General features: G+C 43.0%; 1 protein-coding gene across 1 annotated transcript; it reads right to left on the bottom strand.

The window, feature by feature from the left end:
• Positions 1-2,266: 2,266 nt before the first annotated feature.
• LOC136537251 (uncharacterized) lies at positions 2,267-2,989 on the bottom strand. The gene has a single exon (XM_066529289.1). It carries the CDS (start codon positions 2,987-2,989, stop codon positions 2,267-2,269), a length of 723 nt encoding a protein of 240 aa, XP_066385386.1.
• Positions 2,990-15,231: the final 12,242 nt, after the last annotated feature.

The raw sequence follows: 15,231 nt of genomic DNA, 5'->3' as shown, positions 1-15,231 counted from the left end.
CCTAAACCCTATTAACTCCAACTCACAAGTATTTCATGCAATGGTCCATACTTCATACTAACCCATAGAACAAAATATTTAAACATTAATTAATTATTTTGCCCACAATAAATCACTAAAAATTGTACTTTAAATGAAAGTTCAAGTGTTTACCGACTTAACGAAAAGAGCTTATCTTCACTTCAAATTTGATTTTTGAGCTCCCAAGAGCACTAGTTAACACTATTTATTTTGATTTTTCTCAACCACAAAAGTGAGTCATATAGAATTTGTTTATCATTTCACGTTCGCTATAAATTTTTAAAACCCAAAAACTTGTTTGGCTAATCCCTCTTGTACCTAAATTTCGATGCTAAGCAAGCTCGTAACACCAGGGGTGTTACAGCATTGGAGAGAGAAAAATGATAAACATTTGTCACTTTTGCTTGCGTGGCACAACAGCTCCGCTGTCTAGCTCGGATTCGAGTCAGCAGGTTGATGTAAAATGACCGCCTTGCCCCTAGCGTCTGTATTTCCTCATGGCCCACTCCACTCTCTCCCATCCGCTCCCCTTTCTCCTTTCTCTGGTCCATGTTCGACGCCCGCCAGCCACCACCGCACACAATGTCACCCCCACCATGAGCCATGTCCCTGCCCCATTACGCCGAGTCATCTGGAAGGGCGAGGAGTTGGGTCCAAGGTGCCTGGAGCTCCTGCATCGCCTCTGTCTGTGTGGATCTAGTAGGTGAATTGAGTGGCTTCCCGTTGATCCCTTGCTTGGACTACGACTTTGCTCGGGTGGTGGAGGGGTGAACCAAGAAGGATGGTGATAACCATGGGCATCTGTACTTCAAGTGTGCAAGGAACGGGGTGAGTTCTGTGTATTGCCCATCCCCCATTGTCACAGTTAGGGTTCTAACTTTGGTTTTTTTGAAGTTTCCCAAGCTGTGTGGGTACTATAGATTTGAGAAGCAGTACTAACTAAAGGAGAAGGGGATCATCTAGGTTTGCCCAAATGGTCCCGACAACAATAGGAAAGACCTAGAGCATAAGATGGAGACATTGATTTGGAAGATGAACATGTTCATTGTGTGTGTTGTATCTGTTGTTTTTGGATATGTTGTAATGTATGTTGCAATGAAGTGACAATGTGTGGAAAATGAAAGTTGTGTTTCTATGTGACAATGTATGGAAATAAAAATTGTGTTTCAATGTGACAATGTGTGAATTGTGTTTCAATGTGTCTTTTGGTAGTGCCTAACTTGGTAACCTACACAAGATAGATCAACTGAAATAGTTGTACATGTTAACAACAAACACAAGACAGATCAAGCACATGTTAACCATGACAGATTAAACATAACAGATCACACATAATAGATGGAACACATTAACCATAAACCAACTAGCAGTGCTACATTCAGGCCACTTCAAATAGAGTTGTTATTCAGAGGAGTTGCCACAAGTTTTGGCCACATACAATAGTTCAGACCACTTACATAGTTCAGGCCACTTACATAAGCATGTTCTGGCCAAGGCAAGGCCTCAATTACACAAAAGAAGTCATTTTGAGGGCCTTTTTACAACCAAAATGAATGTCCTCCCTATTGTTTTTCCACTCCATTCACTCACTTCTTCCCCTTCTTGGCTGGACTCTTCTGGGTCTTGGTTGCTAGCTGCTTCTTCCTTAGAGTGAACTTCTTTGGAGGTGGGTCAACAGTTACTGTTGCAGTTTCATCTAGCTCACTCATAACTTGGAGTTCATGGCATATGTTCCTATTTGTGAAGAAATTACATTAGAATGGCCTTAATTACACAAGTTGTAATGTTTTTTAAGTATGGCATACCTCCTAGTGCTTGTAGAGGGTGGTGATGGTGGTGGAGGCTCAACCTCAAGTGGTGGCACATCTAGGACATCCCTCTCAGCAGCAGTTGCAGCTTCTGCTGCTGTAGATGCCTTGACTGTAGCTTCTTGGGACTCCTTTACTACCCTAGCTGCTGCTTCTCTAGCCATTGTTGGCCTTGTCCTAGGTGTGTTTGCTCCACTTGGTGTAGGGTTTGTCTTGTTCTTCTTCCTCCTAGGTCTAGGTGCTGACTTCTTGGTTCTTTTCCTATAATGCTAGTATTAGGTATCATGGTTTAAAGGCAACAGTAATAGAAATCAGTTAGTGTGTAAATTACCTTTTCTTTGTGCTAGTCAGATGACACCTCTAGCTTCCACTTCTGTGGACATACTCACCATAGTTAGGGCATTTTACTTGTCTTGTTCCTTTGCCACTTCTCTCACTTAGAGCAAGATGCCTTTTTTCTTCTGTCTTCTTGGTGGTCTAGTCTTCTTCATAACTGGTGGGAACAATTTGAAGCCCTTGTCCACCTCTGGCCATTGTCCTCTATCTGTTATGCTGGGAATAATCCCATGGTATGCAACTTGGAACTTCTTAACTGAGTAGTACATGTCCACATACTGATCCATATTGGGTTGCCTTAGGGTTGTGATGACAACCAATGCATGTGAGCAAGGCTTTCCAGTTAGCTGCCACTCTCTACATGTGTAGACATGTTGTGGTAGGTAGACAACATGCCTTCTAACCTCTTCATCCTTATAAATCTCAGTCACTTCTGCTTCCTCTAGGTGCCCTTTAGTCACCTTGAGATGGCCTAAACCCCTAGAGCCTGCATTGACCTGATGGATAACTGTAGGCAATATTCCAGGAGATAGTGCATTTGCTATCTTCCTCCTCTTAGCAAAAAGAGTGAGGGTCTTCTCTCTAATAGCATTAGCCAAGCAGTAAATAGGTAGGTCCTTGTGCTCCTTGATCCAGGCATTCCAACTCTTAGCCAGATTATTATTGATGTAGTCACACTTGATCTCTGTGCTAAACTTGCTCCTTACCCATAGCAGGTTGTGATGTTCTTTAAGCCAATTAAGCACATCTAGACTAGCATCTACTACCTTGTCAAAGAAGTACCTAAATTTGTGGGGTGTATATGCCCTTGCTACAGGCGACATGTTCTTGGCATAAACATCTCATGAGTAAAACTTCTTCATGTTTTCCATCAAATGTCTGAAGCACTCCCTCTGTTCACTGTTAGGAAAAAACCTTGGCCACTGCAGCTTCAAGGCCCTTGCAAGCATCGGTGCAGACAGTTAGGTTCTCCATAGGGCTAATGAACTTGCTAAGTTGCTCCATGAACTAGGTCTAGTTCTCCTTGGTCTCTGAGTCAAAAATACCAAATGCTAAGGGGTACATCTAGTTATGGCCATCCAAAGCTTGAGCTATAGGCAGGTGGCCATTCCAAAGCCCATTCAGGGCTATAGAGTCTATACTGATGTATGGCCTACAGCCATTCCTAAAACCATCAATAGCAGGTTTGAAACAACAAAAAATCTTTTAAAGTGAACCTTATCATCCACAGTCTTAGTGTCTATCTCCAATATACTACCTGGTGGTCTCATCTCTACCTCTGCCTTGAATATGTACAACCAATCAAATAAATCATCCCATTTTCCAAACAACTTGTTGGCTGCCATTTGTTTGCCATAAACAACAGTCTGATATGGGATCTCTATTTTGTACTTGTCTTGAATCTCTTCATGCACTACCTTTGGACCCTTGCTTGGCTTCTTCTTTAGTAAGGGTATAACCCTCTCTGCCACCCAAGCCTATGATGCCATTTTCCCAAGAACTCTAGAAGTGCAATTGTGTATTCCTTCATTTATTTGACTTGCAAATTCACAGCACACAACACCATAAGTAACCAATTGATAAAATAGTGAACAATTAGAGAATCAAACAGTGAATAACATAACCAAAAAATGTACCTTGACACTCCTATCATGTTGTGTCCTAGCTCTAATAATCCAAGGGTAGCCAAGAGACCAACAGTGACCCCTAAACCTCTGAGTGTCTGAATGAGCAGTAGCAAGTTCAAACTCCTTTACTATGGCATGCTGCCTCACTGCTAGCCTAAAATCATCCATACTAGGGTAACAAACACCAACAGACATGTTAGGATTGTCCATGTCCCACTAAAACATTGGCTCCTTAGGCACATTGTCATCTGAAAGCATCAAGATGCCCAAGAGGGGGGGGGGTGAATTGGGCTAATTCTAAATTTCTTTGCGATAATTAAGTCCTATGGTTACCCCAATTAACCCCTTGTGCCTAGAAAGTGTTTCTATTGATCTACCACACAAAAGTTTAGCAATCTATGTTCTAATCCTACTCTAGCATGGCAATTCTATGAATGTAAATGACAAGAATTGAATTGCTCAAAGTAAATGCTCAAAGTAAAGAGAGAAGGAGGAACGCGATGATGTTTTACCGAGGTATCGGAGAGTCGCCACTCCCCACTAGTCCTCGTTGGAACACCCACGCAAGAGTGTAGCTCCCCCTTGATCCATGCAAGGATCAAGTGCTCTCTACGGGTTGATTCTTTGACACTCCATCGCGGTGAATCACCCACAACCGCTCACAACTTAAGTTGGGTCATCCACAAGCTCCGTCGAATGATCACCAAGCTCCCAATCACCACTAAGCCATCTAGGTGATGGCGATCACCAAGAGTAACAAGCATAAACTCTCACTTAACCACGACAAGCCTAATGAGAAGGGTGGATGCACACTTTGCTACTCTTGCTTTCACTAATGAGGGCTCTCTTTGGGATTCTCAAATCTCAATCACATCACTAGGACCTTGCTCTTCTTGGCACTCTCAAAGGTGTTTCTCAGCTATTGGAATGAGCAAAAGTACCCCCTCACATGAATGGAGGAAGTATTTATAACCTTGGTTGAAAAATAAACAATTATGTGCCTCTACGGGGTGAACGGACGCTCTGGTCAGTTCTCCCCAAACTCCAGTATTTAAGATGTGACCAGACGCGTCTGGTCACAATTTTCCCTCTCTGGAACCTTACTAGAGTCGACCGGATGTTGGCACCCAGCGTTTGGTCACTCACCTCTCAGCGTTCGGTCATGTCCAGATGATTTCACCTTGATCAAATGAACTGACTGGACTCTGCGCCAATGTTCGGCCACTCTAGAACCAGCGTCCGGTCAGCATTTGACCCTTCGTTCACTTCCAACTCTCGATCATATGTGAATGAAGTTTGCTCCAATGGATCTAAGGGCTTTTTAAGAGTTACCTAGTGCTAGATTTAGCTAGTGTGCACCACACCTAACCCACTAGACTCACCTAGGTCAAGCTACCCATCTATACCCCCCTTAATAGTATGGCCAAAGGAAAAACAAAGTCATAAACTACTCTAAGTGTCTCCTCAACACCAAACGACACTTAGAACTAGTCCATCCTTAACCTTGTCATCTATCCTTTGAAAACCGAAATGATTTCCATCATAGGGGCATGACCACCATGATAGCCCAATCGATCTCCATTCCGTGACCTAACTTAATTGTCTCTACAAAATACACGTTAGTCACAGTAATCACGTATTGTCATTAATCATTAAAACCCAACTAGGGGCCTAGATGCTTTCAATCTCCCGCTTTTTGGTGATTAATGACAATACCACCTCGAGTATGTGAAAGAGATGAGGTTTTTAACATGCTTGGATCATATAAGCTTTTGACAATATGAACAAAAATGTTAGGCAAGCTTATATGACCCAAGCCAACATAATGTACTCCAAAGGTAAGAAATAAGCATGAGTACAAGTAATAAAGATCATTTGCATCGGAGTAAAACACGGAAGCAAAGCAAATAAGCATAACACAAGTGATATGACATATAAAAGATTCAAAGTAGAGAGCACACATGTCAAATATCACGATTACGTAGATATCACTTTCACATAAAAATAGTTTGATGTATAAAAGTAAACACACAAATGCATAATAGTGTATCACACATAAAAACCAAATATAATAGATAAACTAAGCTCCCCCTAAGTCACTCCCCCTAAGTCTAACATACTCGATCCCTCTCCCCCTTTGGCGTCAAACACCAAAACCTAAGGGTCGGTCGGTGGGGTTGCAGCGGACGAGTCAGGCGCTGAGGTGCGAGGAGCGAGCTGGAACTATGTGCCATCATCATCTGATCCTAAGCTCTGAGTAGTCTAACCCTCTATAGCTGGAAGCAATGCTGAAGCGGTCTAGGTCAGATCTATACCTAGCGTTGCCTGCTCTGATGATGCAACTGACGAAGGGAGCATCTCTGTAGTCCTGGTAATAGGTGCAACTATGGAAGGACCTAGGACATGTAGCTTTGGTAGAGTAGGCTGCCCTATCAACTCACTGAATGAAGCACCAAGACTCTTGAAAACTAGGGTGAGCATTGATGAACTCTGAGGTGGAGTAAAGCCCATATGAAGAGGAGTGAACTGCGGGGCTGGCACTGGCGAAGTAAACCACTAGGACACTTGCTCTGTAGGTGAAGGAAACTATGGCGCTGGCGGTCTCTAACTCTGAAGCCCACTAGGCTATAAAGCTGGAGTTATAGAAGTGGTGGTAGGCTAACCAAGCTAGGGTGAAGGCTGTGGCGGTGGAGCCCCAATAGCTATCACAACATGCTGCATAAATCCAAGTAGCTACAGCTGCATGAGAAGCTGCTGCTAATGCATGGTCTGCTGCTGTGACTGTATAGCCTACTGCTGCTGCTGGATCACCTATTGCTGTGGCTGGAACTCATCCTGCCAAGTCTAAAACTGTGCAAATGTAGCAGCGGTCTCCTAAGCCTAGCGAGCTTGATCCTGCCTCATCTGCTCAACTATGGCAAGTAGAGCGGGGTCTATCTGCGGTGTAGGTGGAGCTAAACTGGAGCTATCGGCCTCATGGTCATGTCATCGTGGAGGCATCTGAGGGATATCGCAATAGTCATCATCTGAGCTGTCACTAGGGTCGCTCTCAACCATCCCCTCCTGCTGAGCATCTAATTGCTCCTCCTCTGTAGCTGTTATGCTCCTGATGGTCTCATCCTGCTAGGCTACAGTCTCTGGCACCTCTAGACAATGGCGCGTCTAGCTAGGAGTCCTCACTGCACTATGGTGGATCATCTGAGTCATGTTGTATGCAGGGAACTCTATAGTAGCACCACTATACTCTGCCAGCATCTTAGGTGGCCTCATAGTAACTGCCCTATAGATCAAGAATGTAATCTAGTGAGCATATGGCAGCTGTTTGTGACCCTTGAATCCCTCTGCAATAATATCCTCCATCTCTGATAGAAGAAGATCCCAAATGTCAAACATAGTCTGCTACATCAGAGAGTTCAGTAGCCATAGTTGTATGCGAGTCAAGCCCTCGTGATACCCCATCCTTGGAAGTAGTGTCCTCCTTATAATAGCATCAAGCACTCTAGCAGTAGGAGTGAGATCACTGGATGTCCTGCTCGACCCCTCGCTGAAAGGCTCTCTAAAGCAATGGTGGACTAGATCTATAGGGGGCACCATACCACCATGAGGGCATCTAGGAGGCACTGTCTGTCCATAGCAAACCTCATGTAGCCAGACAGGCTACTCCTGAAGCCTGAGTATCTCTCTGACCCTAGAGCTCATCAGCCTATAATCTCTACCTCTGAAAGCAAAGTGAATGAATCTATGCTGCGGGTCAATCCAAAGTGTAGCATAGAACTGACAGACCCAAGATGGAACATATAAGCCTGTCTATCCAAGTAAATCTGTCAGCCCTGGTAGGTAAGATAGGTAAGGGCGAATATGCTCTCCAACTGCTGCTATAATGGACTCAATGTTGCACACCCTCTAAGATCTAAATACAACCCCACTGTTAAGATATACATTATAAAAATCTTCCTACAGTGGTGTGTAGAGACCCTCTAAAGCTCGGTCATCTCTCCTCGGCGGGAACCACTGCTCAAAGTCCACAAATCTAAGCTGCTGCACCTGCTTGGCCGTGGTGGTCCTTAAATCCAAGTGAGTCATTAGAGGTGGATCCTATGGTCTAGGTGGTGGACAAGAACCCCTCCGCTATGTCTCTAACCTTGGTGTGACTGGAGCACAGGTACGACCAGAGCAGTGAAGCTGTGGCTGAGGTGCTTGCTCTATCTCCTCGGCATGCTCTCCCTCCTAAGTCTACTCTGCTGACTGTGGCTGCTGCTATGACTTCCCCTGAGGCTGACTCTCATCAATAGCCACATGCCATCCTCCAACCATGATAGTCCTAGCTGGACCACCATGACGGCGCTCAACCTGCTCAAGTGCATCCCTTGTAGATGGAAAAAGCTGATCTGCAATAACAACACCACTCCGAGTACCCCCTCTCTTTGCGTGCTCTACGGCCTCTACAACTATGTCTGCTCTCATTGTATCTGCATTAGGGTACTTGCACTTCCTCGTTGCTAGCTTCTTTATCGCCTTGCCTTTTGCATCTATAGGCTGACAAGGCGGGGGCCTCAGATCCTCATCACCGGCACCTCCTCTGACATTCTTGACACGAGCCATTTGATGGAGCTAAAAAGAATAACTGCCGCTGACAAAGATCAACTGCCAACTGTCACTTCCGAGGCTTGGCCTTGATCTATACTCGCGAGCTTGGCCCCAAGTTGACTAACAACTGCCACTGAGACCTCAGAAACACTGACTCATTGCATGTTAGAATAGATCAGATTTATAAATAATTACAATATATCTAGAGATACGAAACCCTAAGAAGCAAACATTAGATACGAAATTGGAAATGAGAGCTTGCTACCTGACGAACCGGTGATCCAAAGAGAAGAGAAATGACACATGGGGAACCACCGAAACGGCTAGGGTTAGGGTTCTGGCTCGATGAAGTTCGGCGACCGAGAAGATGCAAAGGCAGTGGCTAGGTCATCGACGAGGAGCAATGCAGCATGTGCGCGTGACTAGGGCTGCTGGCATGGTGGCGCTGGAGCAGGGCAGGGGTACGGTGGTGCTAGGGCACAATGTGGGCTTCTTGCTGGCGTAGAGGCTCAGGCATGGGCGGCGCTGCTGCTTGGTACAGTGGCAGCGCTGGAGCATGGCGCGGGCATGGTGACGCATGGGGCGTGTGGCAGCAGATCGAGCATCAGAGCACGGGACGAGGTCACGGTAGTGCGGGCGTGGGAGCAGGGCGGCGCTGCTATGGCGGCATAGAGCTAGGGCATGGGCACACGACGGCTCAGGAGGCGGTGGCTAGGGCACGAGTGCTGCATGGGCGGCGATGTCGGCGCAATGGTAGATTGGATGCGGCCTCAGGTCATCCAAAGATTGGATTTTATGGTGGTCCCTAATGAAATAGAAAAGGAAACGAATGAGAAGTCTTGAACCCACATGTTTTCTATTGACCAGACGCTCTGGTGGCAACGACCGAACGCTGCCACCCAGTGTCTGATCGATTCTAGAGAGGTGCAAAACCCCTAGAATCACGACTGGACGTGTCCGATCACCATTGACCGGACACAGCCAGAGTCTAGTGCAACCTGTCTCCTTCGTCTTCGCTCGATCAGATGCTGAACCACCATCTAACCAGATGCTGAACAATAGAGTCTGGTCACTCCATCGCAACAGGTTCACCTCCTGTGAACTGATTGGATGCTAGACTTTAGAGTCCGGTGCAGCGTCCGATTACTCTTTTTCTAGTAAATCTTCAAAGTCCTTCGTGCTGCCTGTTCCCAATCAAGTTCTAACTTCAATAAGATCCAAATACACACCAGTTGGGACTGATGTGAGTGATCTCTCTCAAACCCTCAAATTTTTTTAAAATATTTTGCCTTAGGCTATAATTCTTTTTAAGAAAATAGGCAATAAGAGGGCAATTGAAGATAAACGACAAAGCAATATTCATGCATATGCAATGCAATACTTGAAAGTAAATCTAGTTGCTTGTCAAGTTTGATCTAAGGTTAAGCTTCTTCACACGCTTTACGGCGATTATCTTAACCATGTTAGACAAGCCCTATATGCATTACCAAAGATTAAACATGTTGTATATTACAATGCAATACAAGGGACAACACAAGCTCATTTTTTAGTGAAGTTACTAAAATCAAGCACATTGAGCTCATTCCGCAATCGACAAAAAGTTGCCTCATCTAGCGGTTTAGTGAAGATATCCGCCAATTGATCCTCGGTCCTTACACCTTCTAATGAAATATCATTCTTTGCAACATGATCTCTAAGAAAGTGATGGCGGATATCTATGTGCTTGGTGCGAGAGTGTTGAACTGGATTATTTGCAAGTTTTACCACACCTTCATTATCGCACAAAAGAGGTACCTTTTCTAGACCAACACCATAGTCTAGCAAACTTTGTTTCATATAAAGAATTTGTGCACAACAAGCACCCGCGGTAATGTATTCCGCTTCGGCGGTGGACAAAGCCACACTATTTTGTTTCTTGGAGGACCAAGACACAAGTGATCTACCAAGCAAATGGCACCCTCCGGATATGCTTTTTTTATCCACTTTGTAACCGGCATAATCCGAATTGGAATAGCCAATTAATTCAAATATAGCTCCTTTGGGATACCAAATGCCAATGCTTGGTGTGTACTTAAGATACCTAAGAATTCTTTTAACAGCAATCAAATAAGTTTCCTTAGGATTAGCTTAAAATCTAGCATACATACACACACTAAACATGATGTCGGGCTTAGATGCGGTTAAATATAACAAGCTTCCAATGATAGAGCGGTAGAGAGTTTGATCAACCGTGTTACCTCCCTCATCTAGGTCGAGATGTCCATTAGTTGGCATTGGTGTCTTGATTAGCTTACATTCATCCATCTTGAATCTCTTGAGAAGATCATTTATATATTTCTCTTGAGAGATGAAAATCCCTTCTCTCATTTGCTTGACTTGAAAACCAAGAAAGAATATAAACTCTTCAATCATTGACATCTCGAACTCCTTCGACATCAATTCACTAAACTCTTTGCAAGAATCTTCATTTGATGATCCAAAGATGATATCATCAATATACACTTGGCAAATGAAGATATGTCCATCAAGCTTCTAGGTGAATAGTGTGGTGTCGACCTTACCAATGGTGAAGCCCTTCTCAATGAGGAAGTCTCGAAGGTGCTCATACCAAGCTCTTGGGGCTTGCTTAAGCCCATATAACGCCTTGGACAACCAATAAACATGATTATGATATCTAGGGTCTTCAAACCCAGGAGGTTGATCAACATAGACTAGTTCATTAATAAAGCCATTTAAAAATGCACTTTTCACATCCATTTGATATAGTTTCATGTCATGATGGCATATGCAAGGATGATACGAATGGCTTCTAGTCTTGCAACCGATGCAAAGGTCTCTCCAAAATCCAAACCTTCAACTTGAGAGAACCCCTTTGCAACTAGTTTTACCTTGTTCCTCACAACAATGTCTTGATCATCTTGCTTGTTGAGGAACACCCACTTTGTTCTAATGAGTCTTGCACCTTTTGGTCGCTCTTCAAGAGTCCAAACTTCATTGCAGGTGAAGTTGTTCAACTCTTCATGCATGGCATTGATCCAATCTGGATCTTAAACAGTTGCTTCTACCTTGGTAGGCTCAAAACAAGAGACAAAAGAGTGATGTTCAATAAATGAAGCAAGTTTTTATGAGCGAGTCATTACTTGGACTCCCTATGATGAGATCTTGTGGATGAGCTTAAAGTAGAGGTGAATTTCTTCTATCAACCACTTGAGAGGGAGGTTGTGGAGCATCAACATCTTGTGCTTGTACCACCATTTGCTCATGGGAGACATGAGTGTCCTCATTTTCTACTCTTCCATCTTTTTCACCATCTTGTGGCACACTTGATGAAGAAGGTGGATTGATCACTTATACATCATCTTCATCACCATTAGGCTTGATGTCTCCAACCGGAATATTCTTTATGGCCTCCCTCAATGGTTCATCACCTACATCATCAAGATTCTCATGTGCTCCTTGGGAGCCGTTAGATTCATCAAATTTCACATCATATGTTTTTTCAACTAAGCTGGTGACATGATTAAATACTCTATATGCTTTGGACTTTGATGAGTAACCAACAAGAAAATCAATATCACAATGTCTTTGAAACTTCCCTAGGTGTTGCCGCTTCTTGTAGATGTAGCATTTGCAACCAAACACCATAAAGAAGGAGACGTCCAGCTTCTTCCCATTGAGCAACTCATAAGGTGTCTTGCCAAGAAACTTTTGAAGGAATAGGCGGTTGGATGCATAGCAAGCGGTGTTGATAGCTTCCCCCCATAGAGCTTCGGGAGTGTTGTACTCATCAAGCATTATTCTTGCAAGAGTGATCAATGTCCGGTTCATTCTCTCAACTACACCATTTTGTTGAGGAGTATATGTTGTGGAGACCTCATGCTTGATCCCAACTTCATCACAATAGGCTTCTATATTTATGTTGTCAAATTCTTTGCTGTTGTCACATCTAATCTTCTTGAGCTTCACTTCAAATTTATTTTGTGCTCTCTTGACAAACTTCTTGAAGCATGATGTAACTTCGGATTTGTCATGAAGGAAGAATACCCATGTGTATCTTGAATAGTCATCAACAATCACAAGACAATAAAGATTTCCTCCCAAACTTTTATATGTTGTTGGTCTAAATAAGTCCATATGAATGAGTTCTAGCACTCTTGTGGTTGACATGAAAACTTTTGTTGGATGAGTATTTGCAACTTGCTTGCTGACTTGACATGCACTACAAAGCTTGTCCTTCTCAAACTTCACATCCTTCAACCCTCTCACCAAATCATTCTTCATTAGCTTCTTGAGTGAGCTCATCCCAACATGAGCAAGTCTTCTATGCCATAGCCACCCAATTGTTGTTTTGGTGAATAGGCAAGTCTTCAAATTAGCATCTTCGGAGGTGAAGTCCATTAGACATAGGTTGTTGTATCTAAATCCTTTGAATATCACTTGATCATTATCCTTCTTAGATACAACAACTTCCTTCTCGGTGAACAAGCATTGGAAGCCAAGATCACACAATTGTCCAACGGATAGCAAATTAAAGCTCAATAAAGCAACATATAACACATTTGAGATAGAATGATCATTTGATATTACCACTTTGCCCAATCCTTTAACCTTGCCCTTTGAATTATCTCCAAATGTGATTCTTTCCTGTCCATCTACTTCTTCATCTAGTGAGGTGAACATATGAAGATCACCGGTCATATGTTGTGTGCAACCAGTATCAATAACCCAATGACTTCCACCGGTCTTGTAGTTCACCTACACATAAGAGATCAAGCTTTAGGAACCCAAACTTGTTGAGGGCCCTTCACCTTCTCAACAAGTGACTTTGCAACCCAAATTTTTTTAGGCCTATTCTTGTTGGGAGGTCCTAAGAACATGACTTTCATCTTCCCACTAGAATCTTTTCTAAGCATGTAATGAGCATTGAAGGCAAAAGGTCTAGCATGCTTGTGCAAGGGTTGTGGTGGTGGAGTTTAGCACTCATGGGCAAAGTGGCCTTCTTATCCACACTTAAAACATCTATTTGGCTTTGGCTTTGACTTGTGTTGTTGTTGAGCTTGAGCCTTCTTCTCTTGGTTTGCCAAGTACCCAATGCCACTTCTATCCATTTTCATAACGGTGTTCATTAGTAGCTCACTTTGAAGATGCTTGCCTCTTGTGAACTTGCTCAATCCAATCTTAAGATGATTTTTCTCTAACTTGAGCTTCTTGTTCTCTTCCTTGAGAGCATCATTATTTTTCTCTTCCTTGAGCTTCTTGTTCTCTTCTTTGAGCTTCTCATTCTCAAGAATCAAATCACTATCACAAACTCATCATAATCTTCGGTCTCAACCACTTGCTTGCCCTTGCTACTAGAACTTTGCTCAATGCTCTCAATGATCAAATCATCACATGATGTGGCTATATCAATCTTAACAATATTATTAGTAGCATCATGTGGCTCATTAGATAAATATTCTTGAGCAATGACAAGATTATCATGATTAATCTTAAGAGTAGTATATTCTTCTTTTAGCATGTTGTGGCTAGTGATGAGCTCATTGTGTATCCTCTCAAGTTTATCATGTTTTTCTTTAAGCTCTTTCTTTGAAGATTTGAGCTCCTTGAGTTTGGATGATATAGCATCATTTGCCTCTCTAAGCTCAACACTAGCCTTTTCGGCTATATCACATTTAGCTAAAAGAGAATCATTCTTAGCTTCTATTTTTTCATTCTTAGCTCTACTCTTTCTAATGATCTTAGTGTATTGATTTAGCAATTTAACAAGATCATCATAAGAAGGGGATTCATATTCATCATCATCACTATCGCTATCATCATTGCTTGTATGTTCATCACCACTACTATCATCATTTGATACCTTACGATCACCCTTGGCCATAAGGCATAGGTGTGTAGAGGATGATGGCAATGGTGGTGGTGAAGATGATGAAGAGTCAATAACAATGGCGGCCACCTTCTTGTTGTCACTATCATCATCGAATGAGCCACTAGATGAATCAATATCCGTGAGTCAATCACCGACGATATATGCCTTTCCACTTTTCTTCTTCTTGTGGAAGTCCTTCTTCTTGCCATCTTTCTTCTTGTATGGCTTGTTTTTCTTCTTCTCATCTTCTTCTTCATTGCTTGAGTCATCTTTCTTGCCCTTGTACTTGTTCTTGAACTTGTCTTTCTTGGGCTTGGTCATTGGTGTGCTAGATGACCAAGTTCTCCACAATTGTAGCAATCCATCTTGGAGATTGGCTTCCTTCTAGAGCTAGGGAAGAACTTCTTCTTGCCATCAAACTTGATGCCACTCTTGTTGAGCTTCTTTAGCATCTTGGCGGTTCTTCTCACCATGAGAGCAAGACTTGCATCATCAATTTCATCATCACTTGAGCTCTCATACTCAAGCCTTACTTTGCCCTTCTCTTGGCTAGCTTTGAATGCTAAGTCTTTTTCTTTCTTATTAGTAGAGGATGAGCCATCTCATGGTGTGATGTGCATGTACATCTCATAAGCATTGATCTTTCCCAAGATTTGTGTTGGTGTAGCGATGGAAAGATCACCTTGATGAAGCATGGTCACAATATGTCCATATTTATCAATGGGGAGGACACTCAAGATTTTTCTTACAACATCGGATGGTTGCATTTGAGTGAGTCCAAGCCCATTGACTTCCTCTACAAGAACATTCAAATATGAGTATATCTCATTAGCACATTCTTTAGGAAGCATCTCAAAAGAGTTAAGCTTTTTCATGATAAGATGATAGCGTTCCTCATGCTCACTCTTTGTTCCCTCATGGAGCGCACAAACATCTGATCATAGTGCATGGGCATCCTTGTGGTTCCTCACTCGGTTAAACA

Source organism: Miscanthus floridulus, chromosome 2 (genome assembly GCF_019320115.1).
Source record: "Miscanthus floridulus cultivar M001 chromosome 2, ASM1932011v1, whole genome shotgun sequence".
In the NCBI taxonomy this organism is placed as follows: Eukaryota; Viridiplantae; Streptophyta; class Magnoliopsida; order Poales; family Poaceae; genus Miscanthus; species Miscanthus floridulus.
The sequence above is the reverse complement of the archived record's forward strand: the minus strand, read 5'-3'. Positions and strand labels throughout refer to the sequence as shown.